General features: G+C 43.7%; 1 protein-coding gene across 1 annotated transcript in view; it reads left to right on the top strand.

Annotated features, from left to right (window-relative positions):
- The first annotated feature begins 277 nt into the window (after positions 1 to 277).
- Positions 278 to 21,269, top strand: part of RBM20 (RNA binding motif protein 20) — a 158,590-nt gene continuing 137,598 nt past the window's right edge. Inside the window, exon 1 of the mRNA XM_016212098.2 lies at positions 278 to 435. Within this exon, the coding sequence (XP_016067584.2) occupies positions 278 to 435 (158 nt within the window). The remainder of the gene's footprint in view (positions 436 to 21,269) is intronic.

Genomic DNA, 21,269 nt, shown 5'->3' on the forward strand with positions numbered 1-21,269 from the left:
GGCGCGGAGCGGTCCCAGTCGGCGGGAGACGCCCCCTGGCCCCCACCCGTGCGGCCGGGTCGGACGAGCGGGAGCGGCGGGAGGAGGCGGAGGCGGCGCCGCCGGGACTGCCTCTTCCCCGCCCCTCGCGTCTCCTCCCCGCGCCACCGGGAAGGACAAGGGGACTGGGCACGGGGACCCCGGCCAGTGAGCGCCCGTGTCCCGGGGCCGCCCCTCGCGCGCGCTCTCTCGCCGCGAGCCGGGGCCGCTCTCGCTTCGCCCGGTGCCGGCCGCAGCCATGAGCCAGGACGCGGAGCCCAGCGGCTCCGAGCAACCGGACAGAGATGCCCGCAGCGTGCCCGGCGCCCCAGCGCCCGCAGCCCCGGGCCCGAGAGGGATGCAGCCGCTGCCACCTCCACCTCCGCCCCCCGCCGGCCTGCCCCAGATCATCCAAAAGTAAGAGGAGGGGCGGGGGGCGGGGGTGCGCTGGGGACACACCCCGGGTGCCCCTTTCCGTGGCTTCGCCTCTCCGGCCCCCGGTAAACTTCGCCCGGCCGCCGCGCCTTGAAGTTTCCTGCCCGCTTTCCCTGCGGAGCCGGCGTCGCTCGGCTGCTTGTGAGGCTGGGACAGGGACGCAGTTATTTGGGGACAGTAACTGTGGTTTTCCTTACCCCCCGTCTCTTCCTCTTCAGGGATATTTTGACCTAACGTAGCTCAAATTAGGGGGAAATGGACCAGAGACTGTGCTTCATCTCTCTGGCCCCAGGAGGCCGCGGGAATGTATGGAGAGCCGAGTGTGCGCGCGCGGGGTGCAAGTAAAACGCCGCCACCGAGAAGTCGCCCCTCACGGAGCCTCTGAAGTCAGCGGGTGACCCTGGGTGCGGAGGGGGTGAGGGTTTGTAGACGACGCGCCCGCTTTGCCCGGTCAGACGTGTTTACACTTTGCACCGAGGCCCTCGCGAGGACCCGCCGCGCGCGCAGGGTTAGCATCTCGCGGGCCGGCCCGTGCGTCTCGCGCGGTGGATTCCGCAGCCGGCTTGGCCACGCGTGAGTGGGTCAGGGGTGGCCCCAGGCCCCCAGGAACTCCTTCCGCCCCCCGCCCCGCCCCGGGACGCGAGAGGCGGCGGAGAGGCTGCGTCCCGCCTGCTGAGAGCCTGACCCCGGGTGAGGCCTAGAGCGCGCGCGGGCTTGCTGGAAGGATGTTTGTTGTCCTGAGGGCCCCCCTCAGCTCGCAGTGAAGTCCTCAGAACTGATCTAAGACGTTACAGCGCAGCCCGAAGGAGGAGTGAGTGCCTGGGCGACGCTGGGGAACCTGGGGACACCGGGGACACGCACCCAAGTGCAGCCCCATCGCCCTGCGGGCGCAGCGGACGGCGCTGTGGGCGCCGCTGCAGGGATGCTCCGGGCACGGCGCGTGGAACTGCAGCAGGGGAGCCGTGATGGGATGCGGGTGGGAGGAAGCGGCGCTGCAGGGCTGCTGGTGAGGCTGATTTCTGTCATAGGAAGGATGGTGGAGTCGAGTTCGACACCCAAGAAAGCTGGTGTATTTCGGAACAAAATGGTTCCCGTGTTTTGACTGGCAGAATACAAAGCTCCAGTGAGGACAACTTCTTGCTTTAATTTACTTTTATATAACTTTCAACTGCTAGCAGCTTTCCAACTGTGTGAAAATTAAAATAGTTTCTGTTGTCATCCTGCTCCTGTTATTTCGCTGATTATTTCAGCTAAGACTAAATACGATTGACAGTTTATGTACACACCCTTATTTAAGTTCCTCTTTAGTCTTTAATATAAATATAAACCAATAGAGAGAAAAAATGTTTAAAACCTAAAGTGCATTTGCTAGAAAACAAAAATAACGAATTGACCAGTTGTTAATTGGAAAGCATCTAATGTGCTTCTTGCCGGGCCAGTGTTTTGTGGCCTAAGATTAGGCTGCACATTAAATTCATCGAATTTGCTTCAGTGTTGCAATCGCCCTGCATTTTTCTAACATTTACTTTTAATTAGGAAAAACTAGGAGTTTTATGTTCACAGAAAAACATTTGTAGATGGGCGTGTGATTAGGAAATGTTGCCAGGTCAAAAATACATGCCATTTTGTAGAAAACGGGCCATTTAAACTGTTTTTTTAGTTACCTCATATGATAAATAATTTACCCTGTAAATTCATCCCCATTTTGAAAATTCCATATCTGGAATACCTTACTTTTAAAAGATGAGACTGAGCTTTGCAAAGATGGCCCCTCCTGCTAGAAGTCCAGGATGGAGACCTCAAGAAGGGCCTGAGAGCTCTGCCTTGTTTGACAGGTCAGTGGAGGAGCCAGGTCCAGGGCCAGAGAACGTGCCCCTGGGATTTGATATTTGTGCACTTATCTTTCAAGGTCTTTCTATATAAGGATTTTTTGGGGTTTGCGCTCCCCTCGGTACCCACCAAAATTCTGCTGGAACCAGGCGTAACGTAGCAAATGCTTTCCAGGTCCACCTTTAATGCGCTGAAACTTGAGCATGTTATTTTGAAACTCCGTTTGCATAATTTAATCTGAGCGACCATTTTTCTGCAGTTATGAGGTGCTGTTTGCCTCAGCCATCTTTGAGAAATTGTAGTGGGGAGGTTGCCCTCAGCCGCGAAATGAGCTGTCGGCATCTTGATTAGGAATTTTGTGAACTAGAACTTTGGGTGAAATTTTCCTCTAGCCGGTCGAATAGGAAATACATTTTATTGTGGGACCTGTATTTTTTTCTAGTTATCTTAGTGAGGTTATTATGCAATTTATAAAAGGAGACGCTTTGCTCTCTTTCACAATGATGAAGATACCAGTCTTCATACTGCATAGAGTTTAAGGATTATAAGAATATTTTCTCGTATGAATGTCCAGGTACGTCTTAATGTCTAGGTTTACTGATTTTCATTAATAACAGCTTCTATTTGATGGAAAGTCAATGACCTGGTAAAGTAATCGTCACGATCATAATAAAAACTAGTTCCTGTTCATATACATTGTATTTGGTCTAAAGAGAACTTCTGTATGTTACATTTATGTCAATAAACACATGACGTATGACGGAGCATGAAGAGGCTGATTTGGTGTTTGTTTTATGGAAGCTAGTCTCGGTACTTAGGAAGACTGCATCGGAAGTTAATTTCTGTGGAGCACTTTGGTTCTACTCAGGGATATTTAGTTTTCTAATTATTGCATTCCTGGCTTTCATCAAGAATTGTCCATGACCTTTCTGTTCTTGTTAACCCCTGACTCCTGGCCAATACTGGCATTACCTATAAAGACTATCAGCGACGTTCAGCACACATTACTCATATCCTGTAAGATCTTTGTTTTAAACATATATTCTCTAAGTTGGCCACTGTATTATTGGATAAAATGTAAAGCACTATATAAGCCATTGGGCAGCAAGAAATATAAATATACTTCTAGAGGAGATTTGGGATGAGTTTAGGAAATCAGAATAATTTGAGGACTTAAAATATATTCTCCATATTAACAGGAGTAAGACAACATTGACTGGTGTGTTTCGGTGAATGTTTTTAAAGGATTTATCTTTGTAAACATTTACAATATTTTCAAAAGTATACTTTTATTTTTGTGCTTTGAAATCAGACCTAATTCTTGATTTATAAAAAGTTATTTTTAATCTTGATGAACATCAGAAATTGAAATTTTATGTTATAAGTTTAAAAACTCCAGAATGAAAACAGACCCATTCAATTCTGCGTGAAATGTTGAAGACCGTTGTCAAATGCAACTACTAAGTGTGCCACGAATCGTGGTGAAAATGAACCAAACGAGCACACACATCCTTCTATGAGGTGAACATAGAGGTGATTTTCTGAAATTATTTGATTCGCAGCAAAATATTCCTGGCTGATGCATGACATCAGGTTGCATATTTAATTTGAGTATAGATGACTTATTTTTTTCCTTTCCAGATTATTTTGATAAGCAGTGAATAAAAATGAATTATAAACATTGAAAACATTTCGGGTTAGCATTTGCTAGTTCCTGTCACCTGCGTGTGTTTGTAATTTATGGAAATATAAATCCAGCGCTAATTTCTCAAGTTTATAATCTTCCGCATGGTGTTAGTTACACTGGCCGACTGACTGTGTTTTCAGAGCAAAGTGCTCTCCTTGATTCAAAATAGAAAATACTGGAAGTCACTCTCACTGTAGATCATTTTTACAGACGTCCCGCATTTGGAAAGATGTCTGTGCAACTCTCACTGAGCAACACGCAGGCGAGTTGCGTGTGATGTCCACCTACTTTGATGGACATGCTTGACAATTACATCCAGAATTGGGGAGGAAATAAGAATTTGCCAAAAGGGATATTACCTCACTCAGACTCAGTCCTTTCCTGGAAAAAGGCTGGAATTTCTAACATCTGTGCCAGTTTCTAACATCGGTTTGAGTCCATTTTTAGGGGAAACAGGGATACAATTGTAGAAGGAATTTTGACAATTTTAAATACCATCTTAAGCTGCACGTAAGACAAGCATTCAGCAGGAGAAAACATCTGAAAGGATTAAGCAGTTACCCAAAACAGGGAAGGAGAAAGGGTGGGCTCTTTTCTTAGCATTCTGCTAAGTTTCTTCGCTTCTCCAGAAAGTCTCTTAAGGGTATTAACTTTTTTTTTTTTTTAAAGGAAATTTTGCTTGAGGGTTTGTTGCGATAAATACTTTTAGATAGTAAATGTAGCCATCCAGTTACGAGTTTTTCTGATATGTCCAAAGAGATCAGTATATGAAATGTAGTACATTATTTCCATTAGTCACGGTAAATGACTGTACATATGGTGTACACAGGGCTGTTCTAATGCCAGTGCTGTAGGGAAAGGAAAGAAACATTTTATCACCCATTTTAGTCTTTTCTCCACTTACTCTTTTGCTACCTCCTGAGCAGTTTATCACATTAAAATTTTTAAAGCCCCAGTCCGTCCGTTGGAATGTGAACTCTGATCTGTTAGGATCTCTTTGTCTTTCCTTATAGTTACCAGGGGGAAAAGAAACCCCACCAGGATTGACTCACAGTGAAATGATCCCACATTATCCAGTTTCTTTCTCTCTCTCTGATTTATTTTTCTTGCGGCTGTAGGTTTTTAACTCCAGTTAAACTAATATTTCTTCCCTGCCCACAACAGCTAATCCTCAAGTAGACAAACTAATATAGCTCAGTTCACAGCTTTGATAAACAAGAATCCACAAAATGCTGGGAACTGGGGTCTAATCAAGGGACAGAATTAAAATGGACTGAACTAAACATGGAAAGCAAGAATGGAAGACGAAGCTTGAGAGAGTGGAGTTAAAACTCCAAAGAGAAATTCAGAGACAGGGCTCCCTTCTCTCTTTATCATCCGGTCCCCCTGCCAGACAAAAGCCTGAAGGGGTCTCCAGTGCCACAAAATCCCACTTAATCTGATTTTTATTTCCTGCCACAGTAATTATCTTGTTTGGGATGGTCTAACTGATAGGATTTTGTGTATTTTAACAGGGAAAGTTGCTGTGCAGCCACAGCTGGTGTGAGTGACTGGTAGCTGTGTTTAGAAGAGCGTGTTGAAAAGTTTTGCAGAGAAAGTAAAGTGATCCGTACTCCAGAGGCAGAGCAAAGACGGTAATTAGTGGTTTGTAGAAAGCAGTTTATGGCATTTCACTTTCTGAGTAATGAACCTGGTTGGATCCTGGTGATATGTGTGTTATCCTGGAAACCTGATACTGCTTGTTCCCACCAGTGAGAAGACTGGGAAATCCTGACTTTAATTAAATAGGCACATTTTTGAATCAGGAATGTGAATTTGGTTTCCAACACCACCAAGGGGGTGTTGGCGGTGGGCTGATATTTTGCCTGGCTCAGTGGGTGGTCACTGTTTAAATTCCACCCAACTAAGGTTTCAGTCTTTGACATTTACAGGCAGCAAGTTTGGGGACAAGTCATCACTGCCAGCTGTTTGAGACAGAAGTGGAAGGGAAGGACCCCCGCACCCTCCCCCAGTATTTTATTTGTGTATTTTGGATATGATGCATATTATAATATGATAGTCTTTTATCTATTGATTGATTTTGGGGAGAGAGAGAGAAACATCCATTTGTTGTCCCACTTATTTATGCATTCACTGGTTGCTTCTTGTACGTGCCCTGACTGGAGATCGAACCCGCGACTTTGGCGTATTGGGACAACACTCTAAACAACTGGGCTGCCTGGCCAGGGTCTGCGATAAAGTCTTTAGAACAGCAGAAGTTACAGCCACGCTGATCTTCCTCTTTCCCATATTCGTACTGGATTTCATAAGATAAATAAGTGTCCTTGATGGTTTACAAGGCGGCTCTCCCGGTCTCTGACAGCGGACCCGTCAGGGAGATGGTACATATCGCTTTGGATGGATTTTATGAGCAAAAAGGGAGCCATTAAGCAACTTGCATGAGGAGGTGTTAATAACTCGTAGCTCAGTTTGCTGAATAAATCTTCCCAGGTGTTCAGAAACAAAAGGCCGAGGGTCATGCACGGCCAGGGCGGTGGCTGTCACCCCATAAAGATAGTTTTCACGCCACTTTGCCTTTCTTTTAATGTGGGTATTTGCTTTAAGGATGCGCGAGGCCACGTGCGGCTCCCCTTTCTTTGCACCTGTTTTTTCTCGATCACAGTAAAGACCCCTCAGTTATCAGCTGCCGTTTCCCACTGCTGGCCCTAACCTGGAAGCCCCCACTCGCTGTGGTCTGAATGTCTTAAACGCTTTTCAGCTTTGAGACTTGTCTGTAGACTCTCCCCCAAATTTGTTTTTGGCCTTTATTACATCTGGCCTTAAACCCGAACCCGACCCCTAGTGTCATGATACTGGAGGAGCAGACAAGGTCGTATATATTTTAAAGGTACTTCTTTTGGTTTATTTAAAATTCATGATTGAATAGAATGATTTAGGGTCTGCCTGGTGTTGTCAAGTGTAAAAGGGCCATCTTTGCTCTAAATTAATTATTGGGTTTCTGACAAAAAGGGTCAGAGAGGAAAAGAAAACCTTGGGTCGGGAGTGGGTGACCTGGACAAGCCAATTAACCTTCCTAATCCAGCCTCTCCACGGATTGGAAATGATCGATGGCGGTTCCTTCCAAGAATAAAATTATGTGGGCTCCAGGAATATTGCTGAGTGTTGGTCCGTGTAGCACGCCCCCCGGCTCCCGCTGTGCATCTGGTAGAATAGGTTCCATAGCAGTTCTGTTTTCGCCATGGACCAGGTACATGTGTGGGAGATCGATCCCTCGTGAAAGCAGCAGGAGCCTCAAGAAGAGCACTGAGTGCTTTCTCCAACATTGCAAAGTGTGTTTGAATCAGTAACTTAATTTTAAGTGAGAAAGGTAGGCGCTACTGTCAGAAGGGGGACGCTTGATATTGTTTTCTAATCACTAGACATTTTAAAAAGTGAAAACAGTTATTTTGGCATGCTAATTATTTTCGAACGTTAAAAACGAATATTTGAGTTTGCAGAAAGAGTTCCGTTTTCAATTCGGGAGACAGATCCAATAATTTTCATGTATCGAAATTGGATTGTGTTCAACATAGGCAGGTGGAAGTGTGTTGGTGGAAGTGTGTTTGGTGATGTCATTGTTTTTAAAGGCAAAAAACGTAAACACGGGAGCCGCAGGCGCCTTCCGGGAGCCCGAGCGCGGTGGGCCCTGGGCTCGGTGACCGCGTGGGCTGCACAGACGCGGCCCAGGGCTCGCGGCCTGAAAAACACTTTGCGGGGAGGTCGTGCTTGTCCAGACGCTGGGCCTCGGGTTTCTCCGCCGCCTCCTTGAATGGAAGAGACCGACTGTTTGCAGAGCCTTCTAAGGACAGGTCTCCTTGGGCCCCGCGTCCTCGTGGGCTAACCCGGCCACTGCTTGCCTGGCCTAGGGAGAGCCTTGATTTGGTTTGTAAAATATGTGTTTTTTAACCTTCTGCATTAAAAGGAGAGATGGGTTGTGGGTTTAAATCTTATTTATAGACTTTAAGTTACACACATAACAATATTTATTGCAGCATCGTCTAGAAGAGCAAAAATTAGAAACCATCTAAATGTTTCTCAGTTGAGAAAAGAAATCATTTGCATGTATAGTAGTGTTGTACCATTCAACCATGAGAACAATTCTGTGATATTTATTAATGTGGCTATAAACCATATAATACTGTTAACTAATAAAAAAAAATCACACACAGCATGCCCACAGGGATCTCATGTTTAAAAAAAAAAGAGTGTATGATTATCTATACAGGTGCCTGCAAACCTGGGAAAAATATCTGAAAGACAAGTATAAAGATGTTAACAGTGGTTCCAACTCTAGGTGGTGCAGTTATAGTGGTTTGTCTTTATTTTTTAAAATACTTTTTTTTTTTTTCCTTTCGTGTGTATTAACTTTATAATCAGAGAAAAGAAAACTTCCCATTTTTTAGAACAAAAATAGGAATAGGCATTTCATATTGCTATTGAACTGCCTTTGAGACTCAACTGCCCATTAGCGTTTTAGATTTTAGACCTGGAAGGCATCTACATGAGCATCTTAGAAGCCAAGTGAATTCAAGGTCACACAGCAAGGTAGCGGTCAGGCTGGGGTAGGAGTCCTCATCTTCCTGCCTGTAATATTTCTGCTAGGCCACCCTTTTGGCTGCCTGGAAATAGGGGGAAGTGAAATGGAGAACATTCTTAAACTATTTATCCATTGGCTGTAGTCTGTTTACATCCCCCAGGGGGATTATAAAGAGCATGGTTGGGCCCAGCTGGTGTGGCTCAGTGGTTGAGTGTTGACCCATGAACCGAGAGGTCACTGGTTCCATTCCTGGTCAGGGGACATTCCTGGGTTTTGGGCTCGATCCCCAGTAGGGGGTGTGCAGGAGGCAGCCGATCGACGTTTCTCTGTCATTGATGTTTCTATCTCTCTCTCCCTCTCCCTTCCTCTCTCTCTAAAAAAAAAAAAAAAAAAAAAAAAAAAAAATTCTTAAAAAAAAAAGAGCACCCTCGGGTATGTTATCTCCTCCCCCCTCGTTGCCCACAGATTTTTGTGCAGGTGGCAGTAGACTGGGTGTCCCCAGGGAATGTCATGCTCTCTTCCAACCTGTCAAACAAGCCGAGCCTCATATTCCGCCCCTCCAACTGCCTGAAAGTAAGTGGCTTAACCATAATTGTTACTGCATCTAAGGAAATTAATCTCACTTAAATAATTTTTTCTAACAAACATTAGATTTCTAACTTTTCCAAATTGTCATAAAAATCTCATAGAGCTCTTTTTTAAAAAAAAAAAAAAATAAAAAGCCCACCTGGTTTTGTGTTTGTTTATGACGTCTTTTCTAACTTAGTAAGTATACCCACCTTTTTCTGTTCTTCATGACCGAAGATTCCAGGCTAGCTGTCTTGTAGAATGAACCAGGATCTGGATGTGTCTGTGATTTCCTCGTGACCAGATCCAGGTTAAGCGTTTTGGCAAGGATATGCAACAGGTGATGTGTGTTCCCTAAGGTTGATCCTCTGTTTATGTGGGCACTGCCAGGTCTCTCCATCATAATGAGACTTTTTGCTTTTCTTTGTGATTAGTAAGTTGTCTTTGGGAGACAGACTGTGAGACCCTCTGAATGTCCCGTTTCCCAACAAACTTTCATCTAGTGGTTTTGTATTTTAATTTGACCGTATTCTGAAAAAGCCCCTTGGGTGAAATATGTGGAACTGAAATGGTAACTAAATATCACATTAGAATGAGTATATACAGGGTGTCCCCACCAAATGTATACACACTTTAACAGCTGATAGCTCAATTTTGAAAATGAAATGTATTTTACTAAACACTGCCTTTATAAAATTATTCAAAGTGTGTGTATACATCTTTTTGGGCACCCTAGTTTTAATCTGACAACTTTGAAAATATGTTTGTATTGTACCAGCCTGTACATATAGTTGGAGCCTCTGGATTTTCCTAGTCCTGATGTGATAGGAACTTAACTGATGGGCCAGCCACTCCCTACTCAGCCTCTACGGCAGGCCTTCCCTTACGGGCTGCAGGACTTTTTAATGTCCATACAAAGATAGTATAAATCCTTTTGATGCTAGTGGCAGTGAGTAGATGCTAACGTAATTTTTGCTAGCTCACACAGTTTTTTGGCATCCTCTTGAAGCTGTGTTGACTCTGCAGAAACCCTTTATCTTCCTTTTCAAACTCACTATATGAATGAAGCTGACTTTAAAAATGACCGATGACTTTCCCTGGAGCCTGAACTGGGTGAGCCCTGGAGCTGCTCTGTGACGACCAGTTCGTTCATGCTTTTTAGATTTAAGTTACACAGCTATTTTTGCCTCTTCCAGATTGGTACTTTTATTTTCATGCAGAAAATATGTATGGGTGGGGAGAGTGGTGTGAAGTAGTGAAAAAGACCGGGAGCAGCCGTGCTGTGTGCTCTAGATTCAGCTTTGCCTCCACTCATCCTGAGCCTCAGTGTTCTCATCTGTAAAAGGGAACACTAATAGAAAGTGAATGACAATGAACATTGAATGCTTCCCGTGTGCCATCTACTAGTCTAAGCACTTTATGTATGTTTAATTCATTTAATCCAGCAATAATCCTGAGGTAAGGGCTGTTATTTCCCCCATGTTATGGATGAGTAAATCAAGTCACAAACTTATAAAGACCCAGCAAGACTAAGAAGTATAGTATTTATGAAAGAACTGGTGGGGTGGGGCTGGGATGGGAGAATGTTAGGTCTTTTCAGGTGATCGTATCATCTCTATGTAAATACCTGTGCCCTCAAAATAATTTCTAGAAAACCCATCATTTACCAAAAAAGTTATAGAAAAAAATGCTGAAATAACTTTGAAAGTAGGTAAAATTTAATTTGAGACAAACTAAACAATCCAATTAAAGCCATTTTTTTTTGGCCCTGCCCCCCCCCCTTTTCTTGTAATTTAAGTCCGCCTTTTGGTTTAAAGTGAAATCCATATCCCAATTTAAATTCCACTAGCAAATCTGACTCTGGCATTGATTCACTGTCTGACTCTGCTTGTTATGCATGTTAGGCAAGATCTGAATGTGATGCTCACTGAGAGTATATAAACACTTATAATCCTCTCAGCATGTGCTAAAATAATAACAGATAGGATAGTTTGATTTGCAAAGTGAGCGTCTGCCAAGTTCTACCAGACCATTTCTGAACCAATTCAGAAAACCAGGAATCAGCAATGATTTAAAGTGTCCTAGGTTCCTATTAATAGCAGAAAGAATTCCTGACTTGAAACATGGCCACAGCAAGCTCGCGCAGCCTCATCGGGGCACTTCTTGCACGGTCTGAGCAGACAGTGTCACAGGTGTTCTTTGGCTTTAGGAAACCCCGGTATGTGAAAAACAGACTTGACTGAGCCAATAAATCAGGAAAGGCCTATTTGCTTTTGACCTGTGAAAGAATTTACAGTCAAGTTCCTCAGTGTATTTCAAATAGAAATTTAATAAGTCTTAAGAATTTAGAGGTCCAATGATAACTTTTAAAAATGTTTTTGTCTTTTTACGGGGCCATAGTTGAAATATACTAAGTTGCACATGTTTAAAGCATCCACCAGACAATCAAGCTAATAAACATTTTTATCAGCCCTGAAAGTTTCTTCATGCCTTTTATAATTTATCCTATTCTCTTTCCCTTAACCCCCGGCCCCTCAGGTAACTACTGATCTGCTTTCTCTTACTATAGATGAATTTTCATTTTCTGGAATTTTATACAAACAGAATCACAGTATGTACTTTTTTTTTTTTTTTTTGCCCTGGCTTCTTTTGGCATAATGATTTGTTTGGAAGTAATATTTTTAAAAATTGTGATACAATACACATAACATTTAGCATTTTAAATATTTTAAAGTGTAATTCAGTAGTATTAAGTGCATTCACAGTGTTGTACAACCATTACTACTTTTAGTTCCAGAACATTTGCATCACCCCAAAAGGAAATCCTGTCCCCATTAAGCAGTGTTCCCCATTCCCTCCTTCCCCCAGACCCCTGGCAACCACTAATCTGATTTCTGTCTCTAAGGATTTGCCCAGACATTTCATATATATGGAATCCTACAGTATGTGGCCTTTTGTATCAGGCTTTCTTTCACTTAGCATAATGTTTTCAAGGGTTATTTATGTTCTAGCATATATCAGTACTTCGTTCCTTTTTTTTTTAATTGCCAAATAATATTCCATTGTAATGGATAGAACACATTTCGTTTATCCATTCACCAATTGACTGATTTGGGTTATTTCTACCTTTGACTATTGTGAATAGTGATGCTCTGAACACCTGTGTACGGGTTTTTTGTTTGAACATCTGTTTTCTGTTCTTTCGGGTATAGTATATCCTGGAGTGAAATTGCTGAGGCACATGGTAACTGTATGTTTAATTTACTGAGGAAACTCTGAACTGTTTTCCAAAGTGGCTGCACCATTTTACATTCCGCCCAGCAATGAAAGAAAAGGGTTCCAGCCTGGCCAGCGTGGCTCAGCAGTTGAGCACCTAGGATCCAGGAGATTGAAGCTTGATTCCTGGTCAGGGCACATGCCCTGGTTGAGGGCTTGATCCCCAGCAGGGCGCGTGCAGGAGGCAGCCGATCCATGACTCTCATCATTGATGTTTCTCTCTCTCTCCCTCTCCCTTCCTCTCTCTTAAATCAATAGAGATAGATTAAAAAAAGAAAAGGGTTCCATTGCTCACATGAAAAATTATTTGTCACATGACAACCTTGCCAACACTTGCTGTTTTCCTTTGTTTTCAGTTGTAGCCATCCTAGCTGGTACAAAGCGGAACCTCATTGGAGTTTTGATTTGTATTTCCCTAATGACTAATGCTGTTGAGCATCTTTTCATGTGTTTGTTGGCCATTTGTAACCTTCTTTGAAAACTGTTCATCTCCTTTGTCCATTTTTTAATTGAGTTGTTTGTTGTTTTGTTGTGAAATTGTAAGAGTTCTTTATAAATTTTGGGTACTAAACCCTTATCAGATATACAATTTCCAAATGTTCTCTCCCATTCTGTGGGCTTTCTTTCAGCTTAATGACTTGAAGGTTCACCTGTATTTGTGGGTGTGCATCGAAAGCTGGGTCCTTTTATTTCATCTTACAGATGTATCATAACGTGTTTGTCCATTCGCCTGTTGTTTTAGGTTATTTCCATTTTTTGGCTATTACATTAAAGTTGGCATAAAAAATCCTTTGCAGATTTTTATGTGGACATATTTTTTAGTTTTCTTGGATAAATATCTAGACCAATGATCACCTAACCATTTAGAAGTCCAGATGTTGTACATGAGAATCACTTTTTTGGATGAAAGTACCTTTGAATTTTTACTATTGCGTCTTTGAATGGAGAATGTTATTAAGGCCCTTTAAGGCATTTAAGGAATGCACACCTTTTTTTCATGTTGGCTTTCAGAGTTAGCCACTCATTTGCTTAGTTTCTTTTTTCTTGTGTGGATAAGTCTTCCTTCAGTAATTTTTCATGTGACACATATTCCAATAGTGGAAGTTGGGACCTAAGATGAGTAACAACACAACTGCAGAGCTTTAGGCTAGAGGGACCCTTGAGATCATCTAATCCAATGCTCTTGTTTTATAGAAAAGAAAGCCAGGCCCAAAAGGAAGACCAGATTTATCCAAGGCCACTCAGCTCTTAGAGAAGTTAAGTGAGCAGAGAAAACTTACGTGCCTGGAGTGTCACTAAGTCACCTCGCGATGGGGCACCTGCAGGTGCAGCGGTGCAGGGGGTGAGTGAGCGGCACGGTGTTCCTGTTACTCGTGCAGTGCCGAAGGCTTCCCAGGGCTCTCTTCTCCCTCCTCGGTTACTCCAATTAATCCTCCAACAACCCTGTGAAGTAGGTAGGGATTAAGAAACTACTAGTAGTTCAGGGTCCTCTAGCCAATGATTGAAGAGCCCAGGCTCAGAACCAGGCCTCCTGGCCTGTTCCAGCCTGTGCCCCTCCCATCAATGCCACTGCTACTGCTTTAGTTCAGGCCTCCCGGCTTCTCCCCCTGCCTCCAGCTGGGCCTGTCCTCAGATCTTTCTTTTCTCCACATCAGCACAGCCTTAATCTTGTCATCCACTTGCTTAAAGCCTTGCTGTAGCTTCCTGTTGCCTGTAGATTGAGATCGAGGCTGTTTAGAGGCCCTTCTGGATCTGCCCCCACTTAGCTGCCCAGCCCCAGGCTTGCTGTCTTGACAGTGTGCTCTCTCTACTGCACCACCTTCTCTCCCCCAACTAGCATGTCTTTCATCTTTATGGATCTGCTTAGACCTCACCTATTCTGGGGAGCTTTCCCTGACCCCACACAGGAAGGGGGGTTGGGTGCCCCTTTCCTGTAATGCCCTCTGGCCCCCACTATAGCATTCACCCCATGTATATCTCTTGGTCTCCCCGAAAGACCCTGTGAGTCCTTGGGGGCAGAGCCAGTATCTGTTGTCTTGGTGTCCTCAGCATCTGGCAGGGCCCCTGGTGCACAGTTTGTTGAGAGAGAATGAGCACTTTAACCGCAACATGACCTGATCTAACTGACTGTGATGAGAAAACCGCTCAGGATGGTCTCGTGGAGGAGAACTGGTGTGACACCAAAGCTTGGCTTTCTCCAACTTATGTTTTATTTGGCCTGCCTGTCTGAAAGGGCTAGAGGGACACAAATACCCTGCCCTTATGTTTGGGGAGGTAGTGTAAGTAGGGGGCACAGACCCGGGAAGTAAGGAACCCGAGCTCTGGTCTGGGCTGCACCGTCAAGCCACTGTGTGAGCAGAGCTAGGGCACTTAGTCTTCAGGCCCCACTCTGTTAAAGGGGGTCAGGGTGTGGGCTTGTTATCGAAGGTGGGGTTTGTTAGAACAATCGAGCACACACGTGAACATGCATCAATAGGAATAGAGTGCCGCATACACGTGTGGCGTAGTGTAACTTTTATCTCAGTTGTCTCCAGCCAGGGACCTGATGAGCCTTTAAAGGGACAGGCAAATTCTAGGCTGAATTTCCTCTGTGAGATTCGATCTGCGTAGGAGAAATGGTGGAAATGACCACCGGGAGCATCCCCTAAACTCTGTTGCATCAAAACATTCAACAGCAGAAATTTCTGGGCCACAGAAAAGGTTTTTAAGCAAGCACTCTGCTTATTTCAAGCAATTTCTAAAACAACACACCTCAAAGCAACTGGGCTACTTTATTATTACCTTGACATTTGCAATAATGACAGTTTAACTGGGATGATGATAATGACAGTTGACCTGTGGCAGCTGCAAGAAGGAGTTGCCCAGAAAATAAGATATTGCCCATGATTTCTCAATGAGACTTACTCGGACCACCCCCTTTAAATTGCATCCTGCACCTTCCTGTCCCATCTCCCTTACCTAGCTCAGTTTTTCCGATAGCGCCTGCCATCTTCTAACAGATTACAGAATTCACTTATCACATTTATATTGTCTGTTAAATCCCCTCCCACCCTGCCTGTGCCATGTAAGCTCTCCAGGAGCAGGGGAGTTTTATTCAGTGATTTAACCTCCAGCACCTAAGAATAGCACCTGGCACCTAGAAGCAGCTCACTAAATACTTGTGGAAGGACTAGGTGAACTGTTAATCAAAACGCCAAGCTTAGGCACTGAGCCCACCTAGGACGTGAACTGTATGTGACTCCAAGACCTGAGTGTTGTGATTCAGGAAACTGACACGGATGTGTAAGATGTTAGAAGATCATAGCCCTTGTTCCTGTGTGATTCGTACAAGTAAAAGAAGGTGCAGAACCTGGGCTGCTCCCACGGCCCCCAGGCCTCAATGACTCAGTGCTCTTCTGGCAGTGGCCAGCCTGGTCAGACTCTCTTTGGCAGACATCTGAGCTGTGCATTTGGTGGGATCTTGATGTTGGATGAAGAACAGGAAGGGCTAGATCTCACTCAGTCCCTTGAAATCAGGGCCCCAAAGACTGGGACAACCACATGTCCAGCAACAGTGATTAGTGTATAAACTTGGCTACACCCTCCCATATGATGGGGCCCGTTTCTATGTGCTGTTAATGGAGAAATCCCAAGGATATGGGGGAAAAAGCAGGGTGCAATGAAAGCGTATATAGTTGCTATCTTTTGCATAAGAAAAGGGGAGGATAGGACTATATATATATACACACACACATATATATATATTTCACGTTTGCCTTAGTTGCATGAAAATACTGCAAGGATAGCATAATAAAATGATTCCCTATGCGTGCAGGTGGAGGGTAGGGTTGAGTGGTAGAAGGTGGGAGGGTGAGACCCGTGTTACAGCAGGTGATAAAGGGGAGGGGAGGAGGGTCCAGGAAGGACAGCCTGGCAGCCAGAGGAGGTCATTCTGGGCTGATTAGAAATCTATGCCCAGGGGCTTGTCAGGTGCATGAGGGAGGGTGGGGTCTAGATGGAGAGAGGAGGAGAACATTCCAGGTAGAAATGCATTTTTAGAGATGAGAAAGACCATGGTGAACTGGGACGCTCTGAGTAATTTTACTTCACTGGAGGTGAGAGTGTGTTTTTAATTAAAAGGCACTGATACAGGATGGGGTAGCTGGGGGATAGTGAGAGCTGAGATGGAAAAAAAGGACAGGGTGCTGTTGACACAGAACCGTGTCTCTCAGGGTTAGATGTAAAAATAAGGCAGGATGCTGGTGACACAGAACCGTGTCTCTCAGGGTTAGGAGTTTGGATGTTATCTTTTGCGTAGGCATTTGTAAGCAGGGGTCTGATGTAATGTGAACGGTGTTTTGGAAGATTACATGGGTATTGGAGAAGAGAAGAGACTTGGCAGAGTTGCGTGTGTTTGTAGGTGTGCGGGAAGAGGTGGCGATGCCAGTTAGGAGGTGCCACACTCAGGCGATGAGCGTCTGAAATGAGGACGCGCCATAGCACGACAGTTCCAGGTAGGCACTGGAGCTGGGGTGCCTGGCTTTGCATCCCGGCCCCCTACTTGCTTGCTGGCTGTGTGGCCTTGGACAAGTTACTTAACTTCAATGCGCGTCCATTTCTTAGGGTGTAAAATGGGGCTGATCGGACAGCCAACCTCCTAATGTTATTGTAAGGAGTAAGTGAGGTCATGAATGCACAAGTACCTTAAATATTAGTTTCTTGTATTAAGATGGTGGCAGTGGTGATGGAGGGAAGGGGACAGGCTTGAGAGATGTTAGAAGGGATGACCAAGAGGAACCAACAAAGGCCACATGCCGCCTAAACTCATGCGGGATGATACCGTGGGGAAGGGAAGCCCAGGTGACGCTCTTCAGTGGCGCGGGTGTGGACAGGAGCCCGCACTCAGTCCACAGCAGGCCTGTGACTTGTCAAAGGGTGAAGGGGATTAGGAGAGAAAGCACCGGGAGGCACCCGCCCCAACTCTGATTTTCCAAATCAGGAACCGCTTGCAGTTTACAAAGACCCAAACTAACCTATGATATTTTCAATCAGGATATTTAATACTGTGCCTAACTTTCTGACATAAGTAGGGGAGAGAGAATTACGTGTGAAGCGTGTATGTAAGTCAGGATAAGCTGAGGATATAAAGCATTTTCTTGAGCACATCACTGCTCGTTCTCAAAAGAACTTTCTCTTGTCCAAAATATAGAGAATTGAATTAGATAGTTTTCATTTTAATTAAGGCCCCTGAGATTTGAGTGTTTTTTTTAAATTGAAGTCAGCATGTAAAACATACCACCTCACGGTGGGAATGTAAAAATGGTACAGCTCTATGGAGGAGAATTTGGAAATATCTAGTAAAATTACATGTGCATTATTTTTTTAACCAAACAATCCTTTTTGTGAGATCTACCCCAAAGATAACACAGGCGAAAATAAGAAAAGACATATGTACAGCGTTTCCGTGGTGGCATTATTTATGATAGCAAAAGACTGGAAACAACCCAGTGTCCTTCAATAGTTGAAGAAGGCATGAGCTCTCCATACGATGGGATTCTATGTAGCTATAAAATGGAAGGGGACAGTCTACACAGTATATTGTTAAGTGAAAAAAGCAGGGTGCAAAAAAATAGCATGTTTTCTTTTATCTGAGAAACACATATGTATTTGCTTATAATGAAAAGAAATGGAAGAGCAACCCAATAAAAATGATTGCCTGTACAGGGAAGTGCATGGGTGGGTTGGGATAGAAGCTAGGTTTTCCTGAATGTATTTTGTTGTGTAGACTTGACTTTGGAACCCTATAGATGTTTTTCTTAACTATAAACAAAATTTAATTAAAATAGAAAAAAAAATCTCCCAAATCAAGAGCAAAATGAAGCAAACTTATGTATTACTTTGGGAGTTTATTATTTCAGATAACATTAAAACACAATGATTTGATTATACTTCTATAGTAGAATTTATCTTAAGGTCAAAGCAAATTCTAAATAAGTCTTAAGCTGTTTCAGTAATATTGTTAGTAATGATACTGGTATTACTATTCTGAATCAATTTTATAGTTATGTTAAAATAATCAGAAACCAGTAGTTTTAGTATATAAAAAAAGATACAGCAGTTTTATAATCAAGATGTTTAAGTAAATATCCTGTAATCCTAAATTTGAATTACAAATGTCAGCATTAGCTCCTGATATATTTTTACTTTAACAAATGAAAAAGTATTTCCTAACTTTGTCCACTGAAAATCCTAGAAATACTGACTACCAGGAGCCATAAGCACCTGTAATGTCCAGATTGTGGGCTCTAAATACAATTTCCCACTAAAAGGAACTAAGATTCCTTAGGAAAATAGCTGATTCCAGGTCTGGAATAGGAAATGAACAAAACGAGTTGGAATAGTTTGTATCAGAAAGTAAAGAAGCTGTCCAAGACCAATGTGTCCTGTCAAAAGGACTCGACAGCCAAGTTGAAGGGCACGCCCAGTATCCAAATATGGAGCAATTTGAGCATTAAAAATAATAACTGTAGTGTATTGACACACATCAATTATATTACAATGTGTAAAATCCCTCAGTTAAAAATTCAGTGGTCTCCACTGGAAGATGCTGGGGAACCAACTCATTCTGAAAACTGGTCAGGAGGGAAAGAACCTGACATTTATTCTGTCCTTTCTTATTGGTTACCTTAGGGTAATTGTTCATGAGGAAAAGTTCTTTTTTATAGAAGAATTCCATCTAATAAATACAGAAGGAATTATAGAATTGGAACATCACCATTTTGCATCCCCTAGTGAAATAACAAGTTTGGACAACATGGTTATTGAATGGCTGGTAAAACATTAACTGGAACCAATGGCAGACTTTTTAATGGATGGATCAGGCTGATGACTTTCAAAGCCACAAATCAATCTTAATGTCACAGAAAAGAAAGACTCCAGGCATCATGTGCCTATTGAGGTGTAGAGGGAAGTACATAGCACTATCAGAAATAGAACCTGAATCTTTGCCAGGCTCAAGTACTACCTACCAGTCTATAGAAAATACAAGGGAAAGAGGAACATGTCGAAACAACGCCATGGGGATGAAAATAAACCAGCTGGAATGTGGGACATTCTTCAGGTTGGAAGACCTGGTTTCTTCAACAAATACATTGTAAGAATAAGAATGGCAAGAGACATTATCTATAGATGAAGAGACTAAAAATACTTAACAGCAAAATGCAGTCTGTAATCCTTGTTTGGATCCTAGTCCAAACAAATGAAATAATAAAAAAATTATGAGATTAGTTAAGATATTTGAACACACTGGATATCGAGTCTAAAGAATTATGGATTTATTTATTTATTTATTGTTGTGATAACGATATTGTGATTATGTTAAAATTTAAAAAATTACTCTATTTTAGAGCTATATACTAAAGTATTTATAAATAAGGGGATGTATTTGGAATTGGCTTCAAAATAATAGTGTGGAGGGTGAGAGTGGGCAGCAGGTACACAAGATTGACCAATAGTTAATCATTGTTGAAGCTGGGTGATGGGTACATGGGGCTTCATTATACTGATCTCTCTGCTTTTGGATAGTTAGAAAATGTCCATAATAAAAGTAAAAAAAAAAAAAAAAAAAAAAAAAGAAAACCCACCAGCTCAATCAGTGGCCAGTCCTGATTTTATCTGTCCCTGAATTTAATTTTGGGCTGTGGGGATACTCTTGGAATCACCTGGGTAGCGATTAGAAGGTCCAGGATGCTAACTCACATCTGTCTGGCCCCAAAGCTCATGGTCTTTTCACCTTATTCTGTAGAATTTATGTCCCCCTGTGGCTCAGACTATTGTGGGATTGTTTAGATTGAGAGTTTATATGGTTTCAGAAGCAGCCATCCTATAAACATGGGAAAATAGGGGCGTAAGCAAAACAAGAACCAAAAATCAGAACCAAAACATCAGAGTTGGTGTCCCTCTGAGGGAGGGAAATTTGCCCAAGTGAAAGGCAAGCAGGTGGAAAGACTGCATACCTCCCACCTTGGCCTGGACGGCTTGGCCTTGCCTGTTGCACCACCCTGGGTTTGGGATTGAGAGGGACCTGGGTTAAAGCAGCCCAGTCTGTCACTTACCAGCTATGTGACCTTACGTTCTGTGCCTCAGTTTCTTCAGCCAACCTCATCTGGTTGTTGGGAGGATTTCACGAGCTTGTAAGGCCTCGTGTGTATTTAGAAAAGAAAGCAGAAGCACAGTTGACCAAGTTCCTAAGAATCCTGGAGCTGGGCTGGGGATTGTGTGCTTGGAAGTGTTTTATGGTCTGGACACCCCCTTCCCCCCTGCCCTAGCACGTTCTCCAGCACTTTCTGCAGGGCCTGGGCGGAAGCCTTGCCTAAGTTTGGAATCACTCTTGCCTGGGCGGTGAGGCTCAGCGCAGTCATTTTCCCACCTGGCCACGTTCTGTTTTGTTCTGTGGCCTGGCAACCAAGGGCAGCCAGAGAAGATCCTTCTTAGGTGAGTCCACAGAAAAGTCCAGCCGGATAGCTGGAGGCCAGCTTTCACTTCGCCATCTTTGAGACTAGGAGGAAATGGTGGAATTGTCGTTTCTGAAGGAAGCACCACATTTTCTCTGCCTTCTACCATGTGTACCTCTTAGGGCGGTAACCCACCCCCCTTTCCTCATTAAACATCATAACACACAGAGCTCCATTCTGTAATGTGGATCTGTCTTTTCATGAGCACTTTAAGAGTTCCTGGCCAGTGCCCTTGGTTGAGTCACTCGGTCACCTGGGAGGTGTCCAGGAGCCATACCTTGTGTCCTTTGATCTTGGGTGTCTGGCTCACTTTCCCCCACTGCATGTGGTCCGCCCACTTGCCAGGGCTTGGGTGTGAGGAAGCCTCGGCCTGGGGCAGCGCAGCCAG

This window comes from Miniopterus natalensis, chromosome 14, assembly GCF_054644295.1.
Source record: "Miniopterus natalensis isolate mMinNat1 chromosome 14, mMinNat1.hap1, whole genome shotgun sequence".
NCBI lineage: Eukaryota > Metazoa > Chordata > Mammalia > Chiroptera > Miniopteridae > Miniopterus > Miniopterus natalensis.